At 38.3% G+C, this 25,961-nt stretch overlaps 2 protein-coding genes across 3 annotated transcripts in view; both read right to left on the reverse strand.

Moving 5' to 3' along the window:
- Positions 1–734: 734 nt before the first annotated feature.
- The window catches only part of LOC139129659 (uncharacterized), a 152,134-nt gene continuing 126,907 nt past the window's right edge, over positions 735–25,961 (reverse strand). The window contains exon 8 of one of the 2 annotated variants that reach the window (XR_011551637.1): positions 735–1,349. The gene's annotated coding sequence lies outside the window, so the exon portion shown is untranslated. The remainder of the gene's footprint in view (positions 1,350–25,961) is intronic. The other variant, XR_011551636.1, reaches the window with a different exon arrangement.
- The window catches only part of LOC139129660 (oxysterols receptor LXR-alpha-like), a 42,369-nt gene continuing 27,079 nt past the window's right edge, over positions 10,672–25,961 (reverse strand). Inside the window, exons 4-5 of the mRNA XM_070695333.1 lie at positions 16,156–16,717; positions 10,672–15,070 (exon numbers count right to left, since the gene is read on the reverse strand). Coding sequence (XP_070551434.1) covers positions 14,829–15,070; positions 16,156–16,717 — 804 coding nt within the window. The 3' untranslated portion in view covers positions 10,672–14,828. The remainder of the gene's footprint in view (positions 15,071–16,155; positions 16,718–25,961) is intronic.

The following is a 25,961-nucleotide window of genomic DNA, read 5'->3' on the forward strand; positions in this document are numbered from 1 at the left end:
AATTCGCCCCATAGACGTGTGTACATATGCGAGGGTTTTTTCTCGCATATGTACACACGTCTATGGGGCGAATAGTCCCAGAGCTGAATAGATCACGAGTGACTGTGGTGTCTGGATGGAAATAAAACCTCTGCCGAACACTTTCAAAAGTTCCCAAAAGTTAGAAAAATGGTTGCATGAACGCTCGATTAGTGGGGAAGAGCGCGAATGAGTTTCCATGCGAAACGGCATGCTTCAAGTCGGTTTCAACTAAAATATTCGTTGATCGGGCAGGCTGGGGTTGGTTCACGTCACGTGCCTAATGATGGCCTTGTTGAACAAACACTTGAATTTTACGTGCTATACCGTCCGAACAATGGCCGCCAAGTCTGACAATTGGGACCTGTTCATGCGTAAGTAGCGTACCATTTAACAGTATGTTACTTCATTTTACAGACAGGGCGCAAAGAGCTGTGCACAGTAGCGGAACCTTCCGAGGTCGAGTAGAAGAAAAACTGCAGCAACGCGCATATGCGTTATGTATATTAGTTTTGTAAACGTTTTAAAAAATGTAATCTATTATTTCTGAAGGGGGAATTCGAAGGACCTGAAAAACAAAGTTTAAAAAAATGATCGAATAAGTGTGGGAGACTTTTGCAGTTACTCCGTCTACGTTTCAAGTTCAACACGGTGAATTTTTATCCAGTTTAGTGACTTTCTTGGTATGTCGTTTACGTTTCTTGACGCTAATTACTTTTTTTTTGAAAAAGATAAATTTATTTCAACATAGTCACAAATAAAACAAATCTACACAACTGTGAATTCATTAAAATTACTATGCGTCTTGTTTGAAAATGACAAACAAACAAATAATTAGCTGTTTAATTACAAAGATCATCATATGAATGCATTCAGGATGCATTCTTCTCGATCCTTCCAGTCTTACAAGGCTTGAAAACTTTGTGATAAAATCCTCAGTTTTGTTCATCATCTTATAAGTGAAATACAATGTATTCATCCATGAGGAGAGATAACATTTCAATTGCATGACATAGGATTGAAGGGAAACTTTAATCCAATCAAGAGTAACCGAATTTCGAATATTCCAAACTGTATATTTTACAAAGGAAGTAATACAGTAAATAATGTCAGATGTTGCATTATTATCATTTTCGATCCCTGCAATTGCTAATCTTTTGATATTGATATTATTATCAAAGTTGTGTTTTCTGACAAAGAAAGAAATACATTTCTGCCAGATTTCTTTAACATATTTACACTCAAATAAGATGTAAGCCAGTGTTTCTTCTTGGCCACAATATGGCATTTCCCATCACTTAAATTGAAAGTTTTGGCCAAGCTTCCTGTGACTAGGCCTCGATGGAAAATCTTCCAATTTAAATCATTTACTGAATTGCTGACAATTCCTGTTGAATTAAGACGGCTGAATGGAGTAGCTTTGTAACTGTCAGTGAGACTTAGATTCTCATCCCATTTTAGACCAATCTGACCTCTAATTGACCAATCTGACGCTAATTACTAGTATTTATGCAAGCCTCACAGCGCCCCCAACGGTTGCAGAACTGGACAAAAGTCGCGATCGAGAGCCTGCGACGACCGACTGGTAAAGACATCGTACCGTCTGCATGTACGATGAACAACTGGCGCGGTTCTACGAAACACAAGCGTTTGAAATAAAAAAACACCCAAAACAGCAAAAACAACAACAACAAACACGCATACAGCAAAAACACCCCTTAAATAAAGATAAACAAAATAAACAAAGCAAACAAAAACCTGGTGGAAGTGAAAAATTCGACTTAAGACGATAACTTGGAAGTGAAGGTCTACGATATTCCCTCTAGTAGAAGTTTGTAAGTTTGTTTTCACTGGTATCTGCATAATCGAGTATTCGGTAATTTCTCTTGCACTATTCTACCGCGAGTGTAAGGTAATAATGTCTTTTTATTCACTTTATTCCAAAATCTAAACTAACTGGTCGCCACACTGTCAAAACACGAGAGTTAACATCACCGAGGCAGTTTATTTACAGCAGTTGTCCACAGTCGAAAAGTTATTGTGACCCAGTGAAAAAGCGAAATACATGTTCATTTCCGCACACTGTACTAGAATACACTGAACGATGAGCCGTTATCGATTTAAGCCTGCCCTTATAACAGTGGCACGGGACTGTGTTTAACAGGCATAGACAACTTCTTCTTGTCTGTGGTTACAGGGTAACAATTGACAGCACAGATAAGCAGGTGCCGCCAACTGGTAAATTTCATCAATTTCAAAAAAAATCATGACAAAACATGTTTCGAAGGCAGATATACTGATTTTAGGTATCTTTGACCTTAATTTTGGAGGGGAAAGTTGAGCTGTTCATTAACTGCTTTCCCTCTGACATGTCGGAAAATATACTCTCCCACCGACATTATGATGCCCTCTTCCCTGCAGGATTCTTGAAATATTAAAGGGTAATCCGGCCACGTGATACGTCACAAGGTGAGCAATACGATAAAATGTTATCGTTAAAAAGCACGCATGCGCACATGTGACGTATTGTTACATCAAGTGGTAGTACATATCGTCCTAAAACTTACAAAATTTCCAGCAAGCGGCATTCCTCGTATGAATATATGGCATCGTGGTCCAATGCATCATGGGTAATTTTTCCATGTAAACGTAAACTGTGTACAAGTACTGAGATACCGTTGCATTTTTGCAATTTTGTTTCTCTTCAAAGGATTGCTGGAAAAATATTTGCAGCCTATAAAAGTGTAGTATCATAAAATAGTTATTCTCGTTTTATAATATCAAAACTCAGTAATTCAAGTTGCTCAAATGTAGAACCCATGGGGTATGCAGCACGCCGGTGTATACTTCATATCATGCTGAAGATATCAGTCAAGTTACCCAAATGTTTTTTATAGTTGACAACAAATTGACATCCAAAATGTCAGAATAAATTGTTGGGTAGAGAAATACGGAACTTTAAACCGGTGTGCGGGTATAAAAGGCCCCTAACTTATTGAAAATTCATAATGGCGCTTGAGTGACAACTGGCAATAGCTAGGTAGACCGCTCCGTGAAAATCGGCCTAAACGATGCTCAAACATATATTATTGGCATACCATGAACATAGAGTGTTTCATAAACACCTAGGCCATACAGGTATCTGCAAAGTTTCACAAAGTTTTTTAAAACTACGACGATTAGGGGGAAAATCGCTTTCTGAACAAAGGGAATGGCCCTCAGGAGACAGTCGTTCCATGATTCAAACAATTGTCAATCATTCGGTGACGTGCAGAGGCGTAAACTGGTCAAACATTTGCTGTGCATACGAGAACAATTACGATGTAAACAAACTATATGTAAACTTAGAGTTATATCAGCGAGCGAAGGATGAAAACTTTGTGTTGCCATCAACTCTTTTGCTAGCGTTTATGGTGCAATGAAATCACGAAAGTGAACCATTTTCAGACGTGAGTTAGCAAGAGGACTAGTCAGTAAGCTTACCCGTAGTACGATGTTTTCTAGCGAAAAGCGCGTAGTAAGCAGAGTCCGTAGTTTGCATTGAGAATGGCATCGAAAATAACCATCAAAACATGGCGGTAGCCTCCATGATCAACTTAATTATAGTCAGTCGAAGAGATCCACGTTTTTAACAACTCTCCCCTTCCAAATCTACGGCCGAACGTGACGGTACTGAACAGTTGTTTTGGATATATATGCTGGCCCCGAAAACGGCCGTATGTACACGTGTTTTTACACGTGGAAATGACATGTCGTGTTCGGAGGGCTGGTACTAGTAAGGTTTTGACATACCGATTATCCCAGTTACATTTGGACTTCTGTGATCAGAATTTAACAAAAATTGTAAGATATTTGAACAGTTGAAACATTCAATCTTTCAGTTCAAGACGAGCAAGTATTAAGCGCCATCACCCAATCTTGTAAACGCTTTAGGATACGCGTGTCTGAGGACAGCTTTGATTCCGCGCTACATCGTAATAATATTTCGGCAAAAGCTGGACTTTAATTCCTTCAATAACCATGGAGGAAGAAAGAAAGACGAGAGGATTGATTCCAGTCGAAGGTTAACAAACGTTTCGAGCAAAACTTGCAATTGCTCCGAAAATAAACATAACTCGTGATAATTTTTCGATATCACCCCGCCGCCAAGCAACCGAGCAACTGACCGCGATCGCTATTACAGATATCGTGATACACGAGATTCAAGCAAGTCTCGACCCTTCCGCGAACTTCCTTTTTTTGCGATCGGTCATGACGTCGCCGTTTACCTATTTCCTACCATTTCCTGACGTGTTCCTTTTCCTTCCTAGTTTTTCTTTCTTTTTTTTCTTTCGAGTATTGCCATGGCATAACTGAAACGAACCGGAAACGAAGGCTGTACGTACCCAAGCCTGAGTGTGATTTGAGAGCAAACAGATTACGCAGATAATGCGAACGATCGCAACCGTTGCCAACAGACACATATGCAGAGCCATGCCCCAAAACGCCCACCCAAACTTGGCACTAATCCTGATCCCGGTCCATTTCGAGCCGGGCTTTAACTATGGCGCGTAATGCATGCAAAATTAACATCCGTTTCTTACACCACTGACCGAGCCACTAGTCATCCACATTCGGCTTGCCGATTTCTGAACCCACTCACTGAATTATTCAAGTGGTTAGCGATTTCTGAACCCACTTACTGCATCTTTCACGTGGTCAGCGATTTCTGAACCCACTTCTTACATTCAAGTGGTTAGCGATTTCTGAACCCACTCGCTGAATTCTTCATGTGGTCAGCGATTTCTGAACCCACTCACTGTATCCTTCAACTAGTTAGCGATTTCTGAACCCACTCACTGAATCCTTCAACTGGTCAGCGATTTCTTAACCACTCACTGAATCCTCCAATTGGTTAGCGATTTCTGAACCACTCGCTGAATTCTTCATGTGGACAGCGATTTCTGAACCAAGTCACTGAATTCTTCAAGTACTGAACTCCCTAAGCTCAACTTCATTAGTTTCGACTTATGACACGAAACAAGACCCCTACGTCACACAGCGTCATGCTACGTCACATGTCGTCACAAAAATTGTGGTGTCAATTTTACTAGAATGCTAAGGGGTCGAAATTAGCTTTGACCTCTGAGTTTTACGTCGACAACAAGTGCGTTACGTCAACTAACACACTCAGTCAGTGGATTATTTTTACCTTCTCGTGTCTATTTATAGACTGAGAAGGTATTAGAGTTGAAAACCAGTATGCTGTTGTCAAGTACTTCCGTCTGTCAAGACTTCCGTCTGTCAAGCTTCAAGATCCGTTGACGTCATGCCATCGTGATGGGTCATATCATAAACTGGTGGGGGTGTTCATGGCTCAGGTTGAGGTGTGGGAGAACGATTTTGAGCTATGACAAAAATCAAAAGGGACTTAGCGGCATAGCCACAGTGTTAAGCCTTTCTCCAAGGTTTCTTAGTTGACTACAATCTATTACAGACTACTGAGCTGACGTTAGGGGTACTCACTTTGTGTTTGCTCACTTTGTGAGCGCTAGTGTTTGGTACTGAGTTGCGTGGATATCCCCTCATGGCCTCACGTGATCTTGGCCTGTTGCATAATCTGCAGAGATGATCATATGCCTCCGAGTCTGAAACTGTCATTGTGTAAGCCTGTCGGTATTTTCCTTGCATTTTTTCTCATTTAATTTTGCAAAATATCGGCGAGTACCTCAATATTTCAAGATAACCCTTTCTTCCCAATCGTTTCCTGGAGTTTCAGAGTCATATGAACGAAAATGAGTGAAAGTTTTAGACAGGAAAATCGGACGTCGGCCATGTTCAATGTTTACAGTACAATCAGAAGTTTACGTGGAGGAATTAACCAACAAACACTATTCATGATGCCCGCCCTCTAGAGGCAGACCCTCCTATATGAAGTACCACATTTGATGCTTGTGGAAAGCTTGACCACACAATGGAGCATTGAAACTTTTAGAAAATGACAAACTGAATAAGAAGGTATTCAGAAAATGTCAAATACTGCGGAAAAATGCGCAAATATTCAATATAAACAGGTTAACTGACTGGTAAGCTATAAAAACAATGAAAATGTTTATGATCAAAAGTTCTTGAGATGCGCACATTTTAACAAATACAGAAATTATTAACATTATAAATATAAGACCAAACTATTTTTCAGGGATGGGACAGGTTGGAAATGAGGGGTGAGAGACAAAGGCACTCCTATTGCTGCATGTGGATGCAGCCACACCATTTCATTTACAGCATACTTATTCACTGTGTTGTGTTCAAGTTCCATATTGTACTGACTGTCATACAAGGATAACATGAGCAAATCAAATCAAATTAGAAAAGGATCAATGCTGTTGTGTGGATTTTGCTGAACATGGCTGATTTTAATATTTCGCCCTATATATTTGGTATCCAGCAAAGGCATATTTTGATGTAAAGTCAAAATTAACACTACATTGCTGACAATATATTTTACCGTTTCTGCATGATCTTTTCTTTTTTAAATTATAGTATATTAGTACTTCAAACAGATTAACAGTTATCGTGATGTCAACCCATAATTTTACATCACAAAGACTGTAATTCTGCCAATTTTTTTTGTTTTTCAGTCATTTTATAAATTTTGCACTGCACAAGATGATTGAACAAATTGCAATGTTTGAATTTGTAAACTCAAAGAATAAAAATCCTTTGGTCACAGATTAAATTATTTTTTGAAAAGAAATTTACTCTTAAACACTTTTAGCATATATTCTTTACACGGTCGTGTATTTCAAGGAAAATATGCCTATTAAAAACAGTAATTTCTTCACTTTCAATTTTTTTTCAATACTATGACAATTATCAGCCATGAGGTTATACAAACACAAGACCAGATAAGCGTTTTTCATCATTTTCAAAGGACTCTTTGGAAAATCCATTAAAAACAGTTAAAAGTGACTTATAATGATCACTTGGTATACATTTAATTTACAGATGCCAGGTTGTGTATTTCACATGCACTCAGGTCAGTAAGGAAGTGCGTCATTACTATTTTGGACTGTGAATTCTTATTTCTGAATTATTTAACTTTTTCCCACATTGAACTATCTTTAGGCAGTTTATACTGTAGCTTAGAATTTTATTTTATTTTTTCTTCCTGGCCTTAAAGCCCCATTATTTTTTAACTTTTACCCTTTTTTGTTCGAAATTACATGCTTAGCGGTACGCCATAGCTCACTCTGAACGTCTCTAGACTACAGCCTAAGCAAATTGTGCAGATATATGTGTCATGAATTCTTTAAAAAATAACAACAGAATCACACCAAGAGGTTAGTTTGCTGTTGGGCCGGGTGTGCACGGGGTCGACTTTGCAGTGAGGCCGGCCGGGATCTCTCTTGTGTTCGAACTTCTACCATGCCTGGAGCGCCATTAATGTTGTGCTGGCATCCAGCCGGTAATTGTACTACGGTAGTCCTTATGAGGATAAGTTAGATACCCGTCACGTTTGATATTATTTGGAAATAAGCTTACTTTTAAATTACTTAGTAAGACTTTTATACTGTATTCAAGATATAATTTGTTCCTTTCTGAGCATTTTCAATTACGGCAACGATATGCGAAGTTGATGGGCTGTACATGTATTGCCTATCCTGTACATACAGCGTAGCCCGGCCGTACACCAAACTTCGTTTGAGTAGACGGAGCAGAAGCAGTCCCGTCATTTATTTTCAACGAAATTTTCATAATAGGCCTACTCCATAATGGAAGAAACGACTAATTCAATGATTACGATGGTGAAATATTGAATTTTTATTTATATATGTTTTTCTCTCTCAATTCATTCAGCAAACTTGATCTCCGTACCGTCGGTCACAACGTGCAATGCCTTGCATGAAGCTTACAATCGACTGCCTCCATCGTTAGTTTAGCTGTTCAAGACGTTTGTTTGCACAGCTCATTATAGTCGGAACAATCTGTAAACACTATATTATATCTTTTATCTTTCCAGTTTTTCGCCGAACTTTTGCGCGTCTTTGGCTGAGTCTCCAGTTTCGATTGACCAGACCTTTTCGAAGAGCATAGGTTTCTATGGACGCCACAGTAAAACAAAACTTGCGTCACAGTCCCTCTATCCACGGTTCCTCCACTCCTTGTGGAGGGACCGTGCTCTATCCATAGAGGGACTGTGCTTGCGTAGATTGACGGTGGTGTCATTACGTTTCGTCTTGTGTGTCAAGAAAGCCTGACTTCTGGTCAGGACAATAAGTCATTTTTCACCCCTTTTACTGTTATTGTACACGTTTTGTGAGGCGGGCTGGGCATGCGAACCATGCGATTCAGTATCTATTAGAGTATTAGGCTACTTACTCAGTAAAGATTTATTTCCGGGTCACATCTTACAAGCTTTGATAAAGACCCCCTAGCGTAATGGTCAGCCACCTTCAGAATCCGTGAGTGAATTTGACGGTCTCTTTTTGAGTGACCGGATTATGGTAGAAAAAATATCAAGCCTGCTGGGGTGCCTAGCGGAATGTAGGCAAGTGGTTAAAGGATTCGGTGAGTTGGTTCTGCAATCGCTGACCACTTGAAGGATTCGGTCAGTGGGTTCAGAAATTAAACTAGTTAAAGGATTCAGCGAGTGGGTTCAGAAATCGCTAACCACTTGAATGTAAGTGAGTTGGTTCAGAAATCGCTAACCAGTTGAAGGATTCAGTGAGTGGGTTCAGAAATCGCTGACCACATGAAGAATTCAGCGAGTGGGTTCAGAAATCGCTAACCACTTGAATGTAAGTGAGTGGGTTCAGAAATCGCTGACCACGTGAAGGATGCAGTAAGTGGGTTCAGAAATCGCTAACCACTTGAATAATTCAGTGAGTGGGTTCAGAAATCGGCAAGCCGAATGTGGATGACTAGTGGAAAAATTCGGTCAGTGGTGTAAGAAAACGGATGTTAATTTTGGCATGCATTACGCGCCATACTTTAACAATTTACCGGTATAATGGAGTAATTTAAATGATTTCATGTACTTTGTGTCTCTTGAAACATCATACAGTGATTTGCATTGAACCATTTGCAATAGGAGAACTAGACACACTGTCTAAATTCAGGCATCGTCCGCCAGCACGGCTTGTTAGCCAGACAGGAGTCTTCCACTAACTACGTCCGGCTGCCCGAACAGCAAGCCTTGGCAAGTGAAGATGAAATTCAGGGGTACGAACACTGTCAGCTGTCGTCTGGCGGTAATACCAGTAGATCACGAAGATATCGACTCTGCGAAAGTTGAAACATTGTATGGAAGGAGGTAAGACATGGTCAAAACAACACCACCAGATTAACAAAAACAACCCTTGCAAATGATACATTCTGAGGCAGGATGTGTGTGGATATGTGTGGGTGTGCTTTTGACTACTCATGACCTTCAAAACAATGTTTCAACTTTCGCAGAGTTGATTTCTTTGATATTGACTGATATTACTATATACAGTGCGTTTCACCTAGGTACCGCAACTAAGCGTATGAGACGTACACAATCCACGTACTGAACACATGATTAGCTTGGGTATCACGGACACATTTCAAAGCCACCGACTCGTCGATTAATTACAGTAAACCAGCTTGAGGCAGACTGTGTCTAGACTGAGAGATAAACAGTTCACTAGACTTATCTACAATTTCAGCTGAGAGTTCAAGACATGACGGTATTTTTAACAGAAAGTAACTAAAAAGCCACACATTGTAGATAAAGTGTATCTCTCAGTCTAGACAGAGCGGCTGCTCCATGCTGGTTTACTGTAATTAATCAATGTGTCGGTGACTTTCAAATGTGTCGTGATATCCAAGCTTATCGTTTGTGTTGTACCTGAAATGTGTGCGTCTCATACGCTGAGTTGTGGTACCCAGGTGAAACGCACTGTAGATGATAATTACAGTGTTGGCAGCTCCTCAATTTAGGCATATGTCTAGTTCTTGTATAGCCAATGGTTCAAAGTTTGTTTAATAAAATTATGTAAATAGAGCAGAGGTACGGTAATAGGTTTTCATAGACAAATACAGTGATGAATTAAATCATCAAATGTTTCGTTCAAATGCACCATGTACAGGTACTCATATTAATATACAATATATATATATATATATATATATATATATATATATATATATATGTGTGTGTGTGTGTGTGTGCAGAGAGAGAGAGGGCGAGAGAGAGAGAGAGAGAGAGAGAGAGAGAGGTATACACACCAGTTATCAACACAAGCTGCCCAATCACTGCAGTGGTTATAGGAGACTGCAGTGGGTTTCAATTCAAATTCGGCGCAACAACTCGAGAGTGTGAGAGAGTTTTAGCTTCAGCAAACATCTCCTAACTTTTGGCCGCAATTGTAACTGAAGCAGCTACGTTCGTTCAGATCAAGTGTAACCACATGTTCAGCTATTGGTCCAGACAGAGTTGCCCCATGCTGTTTTGCTGTTACTGGTCAGTGAGTGGGTGACTTTGAAATGTGTGGTGATATCTAAGCTAAAAGCGTATATTATACAGTTTGTCTGTCTCACATGTAGAGTGGTGGCACCGAATACAAACCCACTGTATATTACAAGGAATGACACACTTCAAGTTCAAGGTCAGCATTATGAAGGAAATGAACACGGCTGTTTGTGACATTCACAGTAAACTTCATTTATTCCAACTTATGGCAACCTTCACCTGCCACATTAACAAATATTTGTTCTCTTTTCAAACTCTATATTACAGATTAAAAATCATATTACTGGACACATGTCTAATATGATGGACTCAACTACAAGCATTTGGGAAACAAAAATAACGTGAGAAGACAAAGTGGTGAAATACAGTGATACATATCTGTACACATACAGAAGCTTTTAACCCGGTAACCTCCATGGTTTGGCCCAAACCCACTGTTATCAACTATGGATGTGGACCTTTTTACAGGAAATTAGGGGTGAACAGGTTAAATCCAACTTTACAGTTTCATTAGTGATTCACTGTCAAACAGCTCTACCTAGGGCTCCTATATGAAACAACACAGTTATCTTAAAATATATCTCGATCTGTCATAATTACACACACATCCCCTGAGCAGTACGCTGTGCATACCTTAATCATGTAAGGCTTCATGATATCTATAATCCTCAAGACACTGGAACACGATAAAAAACACTTACACTAATACATATCTGAGGCAGCTCAAGACAACATCATGACGGGAATGCTGTTTTATACAGGGTCTGTACACTCCAAGTCACTGAAGGACTTGCAATGACTTAAAGCAATTTTTAAGGACCTTTTCAAGGCCAAATACCATTTTCCAGATATCATGTTACAAGATATCATTTTTATATATCATTTTACAATTCATTTAATTCTTTACGATATCATAACTGATCTTGTTATTTTTGAAAATTTGTGGGTGGATTACCTATTTTCCAGGAATTTCAATTTCAATTTAATTTTCAGGAGGTTTGAACAATTCAATGACTTTCCAGTAGCTTAGAAACCCTGTTTACATTTTTTGAAGGTCTTACAGATGATGCCATAGAATTACAGCATAAAGCCAAGCCAAATTTCAGTTGCCGTCAATTTTAACATTGTTGCGGTTTCCGAAAATGCAAATATTCCTTCAACATTTCCTGTGATCATCGCAACATATCAATGAGTAGGTATGACGTCATTGCCATGAGCAACCATACACAAACACATTCTGTACAATTACTTTTTGTCTAAATCAATAATATAACGTTTTGAGACAAAGTTTACAAAGGAGGGGCTGCCATTTTGAATTCTTCATAATTGCAAACAAGATGGATATTGATGGTTTATGCAGCTCACTAGCATGGTCCAACAGTTTCCATATTTTCAATTATTATATGTGTTAGGCATTTGCATACCATGATCAATTTCAACACATGAGTGTTTTTACTGAGGTTTGGGGGACATATGGTGTGGGAATCCAAGCGATTTTTCTGTTGTCCCCTGTATAAAATGCAAGGTGTGAGGTCCATGAATATCCAACATTGATAAATAATCATCAGCACAAAATTTCAATACTGAAACAATGCTCATTAATATAATTTGCATAAATTAATACTCATATAACTCGCATCTTGCATTAATAGGTCCCCTAATAGAATTGCACAGATAAATCACAGGGGAACCCATTAACATAGCCAATTGAACCCGGTTAAATATACCTGGTGTACCTGCCTTAACAAAACACTGCACATGCAGAGAGATTTTTTCTCTGTGGCATTAAAAATTTGACTCTCTGAAATGAAGTTAAGAGCTGGTTTTGTGGCCATTGAGGTCTTCTCATGATTGTATGATTCTCAAAAATCTTTTCCTACATATTCCTTGCTTACATTCTGATCCTTCCAAATGCAGCTGGCATAAGTGTTCCACATTTGTTCACACGAAAAAGAACATATTACACAATTAATCATTGCCCTTCCAAACTTATCCCTGGATTTAGTTCTGACATAAGGACTCTGGTTCTGACAACATATTGGAAATGATAAACGTCTCAAATGTGTACATGTCAGTGGCATTACTGTTGTGAGGCCACTGGCCGACCATGAATATTTATGGTCTGTCACCATGAATATTCATGGTCTGCCACCATGAATATTCGTGGTCTGAATATCATGAATATTTATGGCTGCCACCATGAATATTCATGGTCTGAATACCATGAATATTCATTAAAAATTGTCACTGTACCATCTTCAGATTTGTGACCATGCATCCACTGACTGTCAGAAAATCTCATTGATGATTAAAACTTGTTAAAAACAACAACGAACACTTAAAAAACCCCAGAGAGGTTCACAGTGAAATGTTATAATATATGAGTTAGAACGCAATGACTCACAAACTGATTTTTGTCAAAGAACGGAATATTATAGACACAGAATAAAAGAAAAAAGCTGAACAAAAGTTCCAGCAATATTTGGATTCATCCAAATACCTATTTCGTGACTATGAAGTCTGATTTCAATGTTACCTAGACAAGTTGATCATAATTTAGCAAATAAAAACCAATTAATTTTCCATGTCATTACACAGAAAACCTACTGTTCTGTGACGCACAGAGAACCCAGTGTTTTGTGACACACAGAGTATCCACTTGTTCTGTGATGCACAGGAAATCCACTGTTCTGTGATGCACTGTTCTATGAGGCACTCTATGTAAATTCCACCCACAACATGAATAAGAAATTTTTCAATAATTGGTGACATGTAAGAACTACTTGGCCCAATCTTTCCTTCAAAAATAATCAAGATTTCTACACTGCCACTTCAACAGTGTTGCAACACAGAACCCCCTCCCCCCCCCCCCCCCCCCCCCCAAGATTTTTGTTTATTTGTAAAAACTATTCGGTATGGGCCAGCCTAATCCACATAAAATAACATGTAAGCTTACATAGGACTATTTGATAAACAAATAAACCAACGGCATTTCTTTCCTTTTACTTCAAACACTCACCAAAACACGTTAGGCAACACATTCCAAGTATTTCAGATTAACTTAATTCACTGAGTCAAGGTTTGTTTTAAACTATATAAATTACAGCTTGCTTTGAAAGTGAAGAGCTCCCCCAGTGGCAAGATTCTTGTTCATGATATGTGTGTTTGGACAGATCACAACACCCTATCTCCACTGTTAAAACAACTGAGATTCCTTAGGGGTTCTTCTACTGCTCTGTGGAGCAACTGGAACCCCTGGCATTACATTGATTTGTAAAATATGTCAATGTCGGCTGTGTAATTTTCAGTCTTGTCCTGACGACTCAGTGACATTCCATACAAAAAAAGGCACACAACAATATTGCATGGAATATAGAGAGTGATAGAAGTTAATGGACAACTCAAAAATAGGTGATTTCCAAAGAGAGTACTACCGTAACTTTTGACGTTTTTGTTTTTTTGGTTCTTACGAAACAATAACATTTTGTATTTTAATAATAATTTAGGTGAAAATTACATCGCCTTACTCAGCAGACCTGGCAGCACAATTACATGTGAAGTCTGCCTTTTGCCAACCCAATGATGAAAAGAAAAACGTAGTCAACGTCTGCTGGTTTTCTCCACAAATACTTGATAGATCCTCTCTGATTTTGTGTTACTCCATAGTAGACCATGGGGTACTAACATGGTCACGGATGTCCTCAGTTTTGAGGTTACAAATTTTCGAATTGAGGTATTTTTTATATCTCTAAGTGTTCCTTTCACCTGACAACATTTTGTGAGCTCTTTTAAGTTTATTTAGAATATTTTTTTAAAAGTTTGTCCTGTCCTGTCCTTGTACCATTACATGGAATTTGTAAAATATTCACAATATTACAGAGGACATTCTTGTGTCAGCATTACACCGTTTACACCACCAGAGGGCGCACTGCTATAACATTCCAAATGAAACCCCCTAGCTCACATCTGCGTAATGTGGCAGGGCTTATGTGCAGCGTCTCGGTAGCTATTATCCAATTGGGTGGCTGAATCTTACCAATATAAATGAATAGTACAAATAGACTCCCTAAGTTGCTGTGAATAGTGACAATTGACCAATCAGATAAAACTTTCCAAGCATGCTGCACATCAACAGGGGCGGCAGCTCGGAAGGTTATGGCTAATCAGTAGACAACAATTTTTCACGAGTCTGAAACCATGGCTGAAATTCCGCTAATTGGCTGTTTTGGAATGATTCATTAAGCACAATGATATTCAGCCAATCAATACGCTGCAAGCTTCCGAGGTGCTGCACATTGCCAGAGAACACCTGCAATATCGCCTTGAGGGAATACTATGTCGACAGATCGAACAACTCGGCTAGGAGCGGCATGAGCCGCTTGCCGTTCAACTGAAGATTCAATATGTGCTCTGTGTATTGCTCTGAGAAATTCCGCAGCTGGGTCAGCTTGCTGATGATTTTCGCGAAAAGGATTTTGTCATGTGGATGATTAACTTTGGTACACACCAGCAGGTTCTCCACAAACACCTGCTGCAATTTCTCCACTTTGCAACGATCTTGCAATCCTTCACGATCTGCAGGGAAAACAGGAAATTACGTGTAAGTCTTGTACACCACTGGGGGGAGTGGTTATGGTGGCACTGTGGGGCAGTGGTTAGACTACCATACTCACTATTGCAAGATGGTGAGTTTGAGACCCGGTAAGTCCAGAGTGACAGACTCACTATCAGAGGATGGTGAGTTCAAGACTCTAATTTGCCCCCGAGCAAGGTACTTTACTCCTCAGTGCTTCATTGGGTAACAGGTTATGGGCACCTCATCCTGTAATTGGGCTGATACCTGTTGGATGATGGGTAAAAATAATACCTCAAGATGGCAGTCTTTAGGCTTGTTTGGTATACCAGTACAGGGGATGTCAATGGCCCTGATCTTCATTACACGTGTGTATTCAGAACGCAAAGGAGTACCTTATTTGGGACAGACTTTTGGACTCTCAAATTTTTACGATTCTTTTCTGATCTACTGTTTGTTGGGGCTCATTTGAAAGCTCTTGGAGTAAGAAAATTTTCACTGTCCTTGTTTTTTGAAAACTGAAAATTTTACGGTTTTCAAATAGAGTTAACACAGAGATGGCAGCCATTTTGAATTTCAAATATCACTAATTATTAGAGTATTTGTTTTTCCAGTACCTAACTTTATGTGGTGACCCCTAAATTTTATTCTTGATTTTGCGGGAGAATGGTTGAAAGTTTTGTTGAGGAAAGTTTGATTAAAAGTTTAAGTCTTTCTATACAGAGCTCCAGTCAAACTGAACTTTACAATGTGTCACTGAACACAAATTTCTAACATCTATAATGGCGTTTTATCGTGTATGAGTTCAGCTCCCATGCACTTTTCCTGCATGAAAATGCACACATCAAAACTCCAGAGACAATACACTATCTCTGTAGACTGTTAACACATTCAAAGTGGGCTACTACTATTGACAGGAGAGAATACGTCCCTGGCAGACTTCATCTGCGGCGGGGACTAAAAAGCAAAAACACGGTGAATCCGGACGATATGTGTTATCACTGACTGACTGTTGCCCATCTATAATTGGCTGACTATTGCCTGGTCATCATTTACACAACCGCCTGTCTATCATTGGCTGACTCACCTGGTGACAGTATCGTCATGGCAATCAGTAAACAGTACTCAGAGTGTTTCAACTTTAGTTCCGACATGACCTTGGAAAATGCCAACATGCTTTCCTGAATCTTGCCAAAGCCGGCTTCCTCACACTCCTTCTTCCCATATATCTCCTCATTGTCCACATTGCGGAATCCTTCTTTCTCGGGCACATGGTATTCCGAACTGCCAAGCATCATGTTCTCGATGAGTGATGTCTTAATCAGAATGGCCTGGTCCTGATACGCCAGCTCTGAGAACCCTGGGATGCATCTTGCAATGGCAATCAACTGTTTCAAAATCACAATTAACATTTCCATGAAATGCTCAAACATTGCTTCGCTAGGGCCCTTAGCAGTCTCACCATCGTTGCCTTCCCCCAGCTGACCTTGGCTGGTTGATCCCGCTTGACCCTTCACTTCTGTGGGTTCATATCCTCCTGATTTGACCTGACTGTCAATGTCTGTAGTCGCCTCTGTGACATCTTCGTGTTTCTCCTCCGTTTGCAGGTTTTGCTTAGGGTCCCTCCCTTTACTCTTTGGTATCATCGGCTAAAACCAAGAACACCGACAACTCATTCAGTTATTTGTTTAGCACATATTTAACCATTGAATGCCAAAGTCAATTTTTCTCACCTTTAGAAAATATAATGCAGACAATTGTGTTTTTAAATCCACACAGTTTTTTCCGATTTTTTACAAAATTTTGGTTAAAAACTGGAGAGTACGAAAAATCCATGACGTTTTGTCCTGTTGTTGCCGATACAACAACATGCAACAGGGAATCAGCGACATGGTGAAACCGTGAGCGGTGATGATGATGCACCGGTTACCAAAAATCCCGTCCACAACCACTCACAGGCTTCCGAGAACAGTGGGAGACTGAATATCCATGGTTACATTTTGATGCTTAGTGTAAATGTATAAATTTTGAACACTGCCAGAGCCTGGATTAGCGGCAATAACTCTAACCTTTGGGTTGCCCAATGTGTTTTGATGGTCACATGTTAGCTGTGGAAACGCAGCTATGTGTGGCAGGGTAGCGTTCGTCTATGCATGTCATCAAAAGGTAACCCCACGTGCGTCTATGCAGGTCATCAAAAGGTCAACCCCGTGGAGGGGTTGACCTTTTGATGACCCGCACAGACACACGCTACCCCGCCACAGATAGCTGCATATCTACAGCTAGTCGCATGTATGCATGTATACATTTCAGCATGTTTGAAACACAGCCCAGTTGTTCAATATGGTCGTCGAACTGATTTAATTAAAATAATGTTGCATGTCACAAACCGAATCATGTATAAATTTATTGAACAGCTCATTGTATTTTGTCGTCAGATTTTTCCATCAATTGAGCACGGAAATGAAATTATGCATGCAAATACAGCAATTACACAATTTTAGTAGACTAATGCATATGCCGTACACGAGGAGAAAAAGTTACCGTCAACACTGGGATATTGGCAATGGCCCGTTTTGCGACCCCTACACAACCTTGCACTCTTGAAGTCTGCCACTTGGTACCAAGCGTTTTTGTAAAGGGTTGTACCATGCGTACCAATTTTACTTGGGTTTTCAGTCATACTCCCTAGGTCACTCTTTGTGCACAGATGCTATCACATTTTACGTAATGAAAGCATTAGGAATTTCAATATCACGTTGCAACAAAATTGCAAAGTTTTTAATGTTTGAAAACTGGCCACAGTGGCAATACAGTTCATATTTGAGTGAATATAGCTGTGTTGCAGCCAGGAATTTTAAAGCAGGGGACAGTGTGTCCCACTACCTCTACTTTGGAGGGCATTTTGCACATTTTGGGGGACAACATGTCAGTTGTCAATCAACTTTTGTATTATTTTGTAACAAATTCGTTTCACTGAACAGAATTCAAGCAATGTCAGGCAATTGTAACATTATACCGTATCTGCCTCCAATCTGAGCTCAGTCCGACTACAGCAAAATGCAGTGTTTTAGTTTCTTTTTATCACAGCTTCAAAAGTATGTCAATATACGGTAAGCCTCAAAATAATCATGCGAAACAAAGGTCATCATCAATAAAAGATATTACTTGCAGACTACACCCATTTAATATAGTCAACTCATGAGGTGACTTGCAGTACGCGAGAATGCAGGACGATGGGTTCCATTTATGGGGACATTGTCGCAAGGGCACGTCCTGGCTGCAACACTGAATATAGTTTGTTTAAAGCCCCAGTGCTGCTAACTTTTGATGATAATTTCACCATTTTTATTTTGAATGTGAACCATAATTCCTTGTTCTTCACCCCAAAGAATGTTGATATACACAGTATCCAGCTTGTCAACTCAGCCCCTATGGTTGTAAACTGCATTGTTATTGTTGAAAACTGACTTCTGGTCCGGACTAGAATTCAAATGTAAACAATAACAATGCATTTTACACATATAGACGCTAAGTTGACAAGCTAAATTGTGGGTGTTTCAACATTCTTTGGGGAGTACGATAAGAAGTTGCGATTGATTATAAAATAAAAAAAATAGTGACAATGTCACTGGTCGCTCCCATATAGTTATCAAAACAAGCTAAAATCAAGCTAAAAGATTTTTTTATCACAAATAGAAACAATTCCCCCAATAAAATAAAATTATACAAATTTCACCAGAATTTGATCAAATCTTACTGACGTCACCCGTAAAAACCTCTACACTAAGTTTCAACTCAATCGGACGTGTGGTTTCAGAGTTAAAAAAAATTTTTGATCAAAATGAAAAAAATAGCCAAAAAATGCAAATATGCAAATTTCACCACGATTTGCCCAGATTTGAGAAAGGTCACTCCTATGCACTTCCATACCAAGTTTCAAATCAATCAGACTTGTGGTTTCAGAGAAGAAGATTTTTTGACCAAAAATGGGAGAAAATTACAAAAAAATTCATGAAAAATAGCAAGTCCAAGATACTGACCCAAGATGTGCACAATCATTTCAGGTCAGCCCAAAGTACTTACATGCTAATTTTTCATCTAATCTGCTCAGTGGCTATTGAGATTTTCAATAAAATGTAAACTTGTAAACATATATACATATGGCTATGGGAGCTAACAAACGACCCAATGGTCGACAGAGCTCTGCTGTGTTATGAAGAGAGCAACGTTTTGTGACATATGTATTGATGAAGAAGGTTGAGATCTTTGATAGCTCATTTCAGGATGGCCTGACCTAAAATGGCAAAATTAGCTGCAAAAATACAAAATTGATGATTTCATCATAATTATGTATAACAATGTATACCAAATATAAAAGCTATCACATGAGTAACTTTTGAGAAACAATATTTTGACCAAAAACGGCAAAAACTGACCCAAAAATAGCAAAAATTGAAGATTTCATCAAATTTCACTATATCACACTAAGAGAACCCCCAGGAACCTGTATACCAAATATCAAAGGCATCAGACAAGTAGTTTTTGAGAAACACATTTTTTGACCAAAAATGGCAAAAATTGCACCAAAAATACAAAATTGCAGATTTCATCATATATTCTGTATATCATATTTAGTTTATCTGTAGGAACCTGTATACCAAATATCAAAGCTGTCAGACGAGCGGTTTTGATGAAATAAATTTTTGACCAAAAATGACAAAAAAATTCCTTAAAAATACAGATTTGCTTATTTCATCACAATTTGAACAAATCCAAGTTGGGCTATCCCTAGGGACCTGTATACCAAATATCAAAGCTGTCAGACAAGCGGTTTTGATGAAATAAATTTTTGACCAAAAATGACAAAAAAATTCCTTAAAAATACAGATTTGCTTATTTCATTACAATTTGAACAAATCCAAGTTGGGCTATCCCTAGGGACCTGTATACCAAATATCAAAGCTGTCAGACAAGCGGTTTTGATGAAATAAATTTTTGACCAAAAATGACAAAAAAATTCCTTAAAAATACAGATTTGCATATTTCATCACAATTTGAAGAAATCCAAGTTGGGTTATCCCTAGGGACCTGTATACCAAATATCAAAGCTGTCTGACCAGCGGTTATGAAGAAGGAGATTTTTTACCAAAAACGCCTTTTTTGGCACTAATTTGCATATTTTTGGCAATGACAACTTCATTTGAACAAAATCTCATCTACAGCCCATCATCCATGTACACACCAAATATCAAGATGAAATGTGCAGCGGTTTTGGAGTTTTTGATGTTGACGGACAGACATACAGACATACAGACATACAGACATACATACATACAGACATTTTCCTAGCCTATAAGAATAGCTTCCATTGCCATATATACATATGGCTATGGGAGCTAAAAATGAAAAAATAGCGTCAATGACACTGTAGCTCCCATCCTGGACTATTAGTGTTTGTTCTCTGGTAAGATATTTGAACATGTGTGAAAGGGATAAAGTGCATGAAGTGAAAATACTTAAATGTAATGTACTGGAGACAGTGAAATATGTTTAATGTATTTATTCAGAATATAAAATGGAAAAAATAGCGTCAATGACACTGTAGCTCCCATCCTGGACTATTTAGTGTTTGTTCTCTGGTCAGATATTTGAACATGTGTGAAAGGGATAAAGTGCATGAAGTGAAAATACTTAAATGTAATGTACTGGAGACAGTGAAATATGTTTAATGTAATTATTCAGAATATAAAATGGAAAAAATAGCGTCAATGACACTGTAGCTCCCATCCTGGACTATTTAGTGTTTGTTCTCTGGTCAGATATTTGAACATGTGTGAAAGGGATAAAGTGCATGAAGTGAAAATACTTAAATGTAATGTACTGGAGACAGTGAAATATGTTTAATGTATTTATTCAGAATATAAAATGGAAAAAATACAGAATTAGATATATCGAATACTGTGATACAACCATTGACTCAACAAGTCATTTACAATGACATAGTCCCCACTTGTAATAGGAGTATTAGTCTTGATGGGGCAGGAAAATGTGGTCATTAAGAAGTATCACTGGAGTGTATATGTTGAGATCTATGGGCACATAGGTCTATGTCGTTGTTCCCAATTGAAACACATGAGGCATGTCTAAGTTATGGTTCTAAATCGGGAAAAAGATCAGACCTCTAGCAGTATTGGCCAGCCAAGAAATACATATGCGCATTATAAATGAGGTACAAGATGTGACATCTTAAGGTCTAATATCCTATCAAAATTGGAGGGTATAGAACTTGTGGTTACTGAGATATGCATATATATGTATAATCAAAGGTCAAAGGTCATCGAGGTCACATGACATTTTGAAAAAAAAAATATATAGCTAATTATATGCCAAAAAATCAGATCTCTAGCTCTATTCGCTTGCCCAGAATTAGATGTGTACATAATTAATGAGGTAAAGCGTGTGTTGTCATAAGGTCTCCCATCCTACTAAATACAAAGGACATAGCACTTGTGGTTACTTATTTATTGACATAAACATATATTTTAGGTAAAAGGTCATCGAGGTCACATGACATTTGGTCAAAAAATTTATCTCCTATAGTTATCCCTATATACCAAAAATCAGACATCCAGCTCTATTGGCTTGCTCAGAATGAGATATGTGCATAATTATTGAGGTACAGTATGTGGTGTCATAAGGTGTCCAATCATACCAAATATGAAGGGTGTAGCACTTGTGGTTACTGAGTTATGGAAAAATATGTATATTTGAGGTCAAAGGTCACCGAGGTCATGTGACATTTTGTAAAAAAAATTTATTGCTAAGTTATCCCTGTATACCAAAAATCAGACCTCTAGCTCTATTGGCTCGCTCAAAATTAGATATGCGCATAATAAATGAAGTACAATATGTGGCGTCATAAGGTGTCCCATCATACCATACATGAAGGGTGTAGCACTTGTGGTTACTGAGTTATAGACAAATATGTATATTTGAGGTCAAAGGTCACCGAGGTCACGTGACATTTGTCAAAAAAAATTGTATTCCTAAGTTATCCCTATATACCGAAAATCAGACCTCTAGCTCTATTGGCTCGCTCAAAATTAGATATGTGCATAATTAATGAGGTACAATATGTGGCGTCATGAGGTGTCCCATCATACCATACATGAAGGGTGTAGCACTTGTGGTTACTGAGTTACAGACAGATATGTATATTTGAGGTCAAAGGTCACCGAGGTCACATGACATTTTGTCAAAAAAATTGTATTGCTAAGTTATCCCTCTATACCAAAAATCAGACCTCTGGCTCTATTGCTCGCTCAAAATTAGATATGTGCATAATCAATGAGTACAATATGTGGCGTCATAAGGTGTCCCATCATACCATACATGAAGGGTGTAGCACTTGTGGTTACTGAGTTATGGACAAATATGTATATTTGAGGTCAAAGGTCACCGAGGCCACGTGACATTTTGTCAAAAAAATTGTATTGCTAAGTTATCCCTATATACCAAAAATCAGACCTCTAGCTCTATTGGCTCGCTCAAAATTAGATATGCGCATAATTAATGAGGTACAATATGTGGCGTCATAAGGTGTCCCATCATACCATACATGAAGGCTGTAGCACTTGTGGTTACTGAGTTATGGACAAATATGTATATTTGAGGTCAAAGGTCACCAAGGTCACGTGACATTTTGTCAAAAAAAATTGTTTTGCTAAGTTATCCCTATATACCAAAAATCAGACCTCTAGCTCTATTGGCTTGCTCAAAATTAGATATGTGCATAATTAATGAGGTACAATATGTGGCGTCATAGGCTGTCCCATCATACCATATATGAAGGGTGGTAGCACTTGTGGTTACTGAGTTATGGACAAATATGTATATTTGAGATCAAAGGTCATCAAGGTCACATGACATTTTGTCAAAATATCCGAGATATCTGCGTGAACGGATGGACTCACGGATGGACGAACAGACGGACATGACCCAATCTATAAGCCCACTGGACTTCATCCGTGGGGACTAAAAATTGTGTCACTGCATCCTTTTTTGCAATATGAATACGATGAGAAACTAAATTTTTATTTTTCGTGGCCTTATACATGGGAGTCTATGGAGATCTGCCTTATACATGGGAGTCTATGGACGTGTAAACTAAAAATATGCAAATTTCACCACGATTTGCCCAAATTTGGGAAAGGTCACTCCTATGCACTTCCATACCAAGTTTCAAATCAATCGGACTTGTGGTTTCAGAGCAGAAGATTTTTTGACCAAAAATGGGAGAAAATTACAAAAAAATTCATGAAAAATAGCAAGTCCAAGATACTGACCCAAGATGTGCACAATCATTCATGTCAGCCCAAAGTACTTACATGCTAATTTTTCATGTAATCTGCTCAGTGGTTATTGAGTTTTTTCAATTTTGACTGTTTTTACATTTTTTCACTTAATTTGCATATTTTTGGCAATGACAACTTCATTTGAACAAAATCTCATCTACAGCCCATCATCCATGTACACACCAAATATCAAGATGAAATGTACAGCGGTTTTGGAGTTTTTGATGTTGACGGACAGACATACAGACATACAGACATACAGACATACAGACATACAGACATACATACATACAGACATTTCCCTAGCCTATAAGAATAGCTTCCATTGCCATATATACACATGGCTATGGGAGCTAAAAATACAGAATGAGATATATCGAATACTGTGATACAACCATTAACTAAACAAGTCATTTACAATGACATAGTCCCCACTTGTAATAGGAGTATTAGTCTTGATGGGGCAGGAAAATATGGTCATTAAGAAGTATCACTGGAGTGTATATGTTGAGATCTATGGGCACATAGGTCTATGTCGTTGTTCCCAATTTGAAACACATGAGGCATGTCTAAGTTATGGTTCTAAATCGGGAAAAAAGATCAGACCTCTAGCAGTATTGGCCAGCCAAGAAATACATATGCGCATTATAAATGAGGTACAAGATGTGACATCTTAAGGTCTAATATCCTATCAAAATTGGAGGGTATAGAACTTGTGGTTACTGAGATATGCATATATATGTATAATCAAGGTTAAAGGTCATCGAGGTCACATGATATTTTGAAAAAAAAAATTATATTGCTAATTTATCCCTATATGCCAAAAATCAGATCTCTAGCTCTATTCGCTTGCCCAGAATTAGATGTGTACATAATTAATGAGGTAAAGCGTGTGTTGTCATAAGGTCTCCCATCCTACTAAATACAAAGGACATAGCACTTTTGGTTACTTATTTATTGACATAAACATATATTTTAGGTAAAAGGTCATCGAGGTCACATGACATTTGGTCAAAAAATTTCTCTCCTATAGTTATCCCTATATACCAAAAATCAGACATCCAGCTCTATTGGCTTGCTCAGAATTAGATATGTGCATAATTGTTGAGGTACAGTATGTGGTGTCATACAGTGTCCAATCATACCAAATATGAAGGGTGTAGCACTTGTGGTTACTGAGTTATGGACAAATATGTATATTTGAGGTCAAAGGTCACCAAGGTCACGTGACATTTGTCAAAAAAATTGTAATGCTAAGTTATCCCTATATACCAAAAATCAGACCTCTAGCTCTATTGGCTCGCTCAAAATTAGATATGCACATAATTAATGAGGTACAATATGTGGCGTCATAAGCTGTCCCATCATACCATACATGAAGGCTGTAGCACTTGTGGTTACTGAGTTATGGACAAATATGTATATTTGAGGTCAAAGGTCACTAAGGTCAAGTGAAATTTTGTCAAAAAAAATGAATTGCTAAGTTATCCTTATATACTAAAAATCAGACCTCTAGCTCTATTGGCTCGCTCAAAATTAGATATGCGCATAATTAATGATGTACAATATGGGGCATCATAAGGTTCCCATCATACCATATATGAAGGATGTAGCACTAGTGGTTACTCAGTTATGGACAAATATGTATATTTGAGGTCAAAGATCATCGAGGTCACATGACATTTGGTCAAAATATCCGAGATATCTGCGTGAACGGATGGACTCATGGATGGACGAACAGACGGACATGACCCAATCTATAAGTCCCCTGGACTTCACCCATGGGGACTAAAAATTGTGTCACTGCATCCTTTTTGCAATATGAATAGATGAGAAACTAAATTTTTATTTTTCGTGGCCTTATACATGTGGAGTCTATGGAGATCTGCCTTATACATGGGAGTCTATGGACGTGTAAACTAAAAATATGCAAATTTCACCACGATTTGCCCAAATTTGGGAAAGGTCATTCCTATGCACTTCCATACCAAGTTTCAAATCAATCGGACTTGTGGTTTCAGAGAAGAAGATTTTTTGACCAAAAATGGGAGAAAATTACAAAAAAATTCATGAAAAATAGCAAGTCCAAGATACTGACCCAAGATGTGCACAATCATTTCATGTCAGCCCAAAGTACTTACATGCTAATTTTCATGTAATCTGCTCAGTGGTTATTGAGTTTTTCAATTTTGACTGTTTTTACATTTTTTCACTTAATTTGCATATTTTTGGCAATGACAACTTCATTTGAACAAAATCTCATCTACAGCCCATCATCCATGTACACACCAAATATCAAGATGAAATGTACAGCGGTTTTGGAGTTTTTGATGTTGACGGACAGACATACAGACATACAGACATACAGACATACAGACATTTCCCTAGCCTATAAGAATAGCTTCCATTGCCATATATACATATGGCTATGGGAGCTAAAAACCATTGAAAGTTAACAGCACTGGGGCTTTAAATAGTGTTCAATTATACTGATGGATTCATCTGAGTTGGTAAAAAATCTACATAGAAAAAGTCA

The sequence above is a fragment of the Ptychodera flava genome, chromosome 3 (assembly GCF_041260155.1).
Source record: "Ptychodera flava strain L36383 chromosome 3, AS_Pfla_20210202, whole genome shotgun sequence".
Classification (NCBI taxonomy): Eukaryota; Metazoa; Hemichordata; class Enteropneusta; family Ptychoderidae; genus Ptychodera; species Ptychodera flava.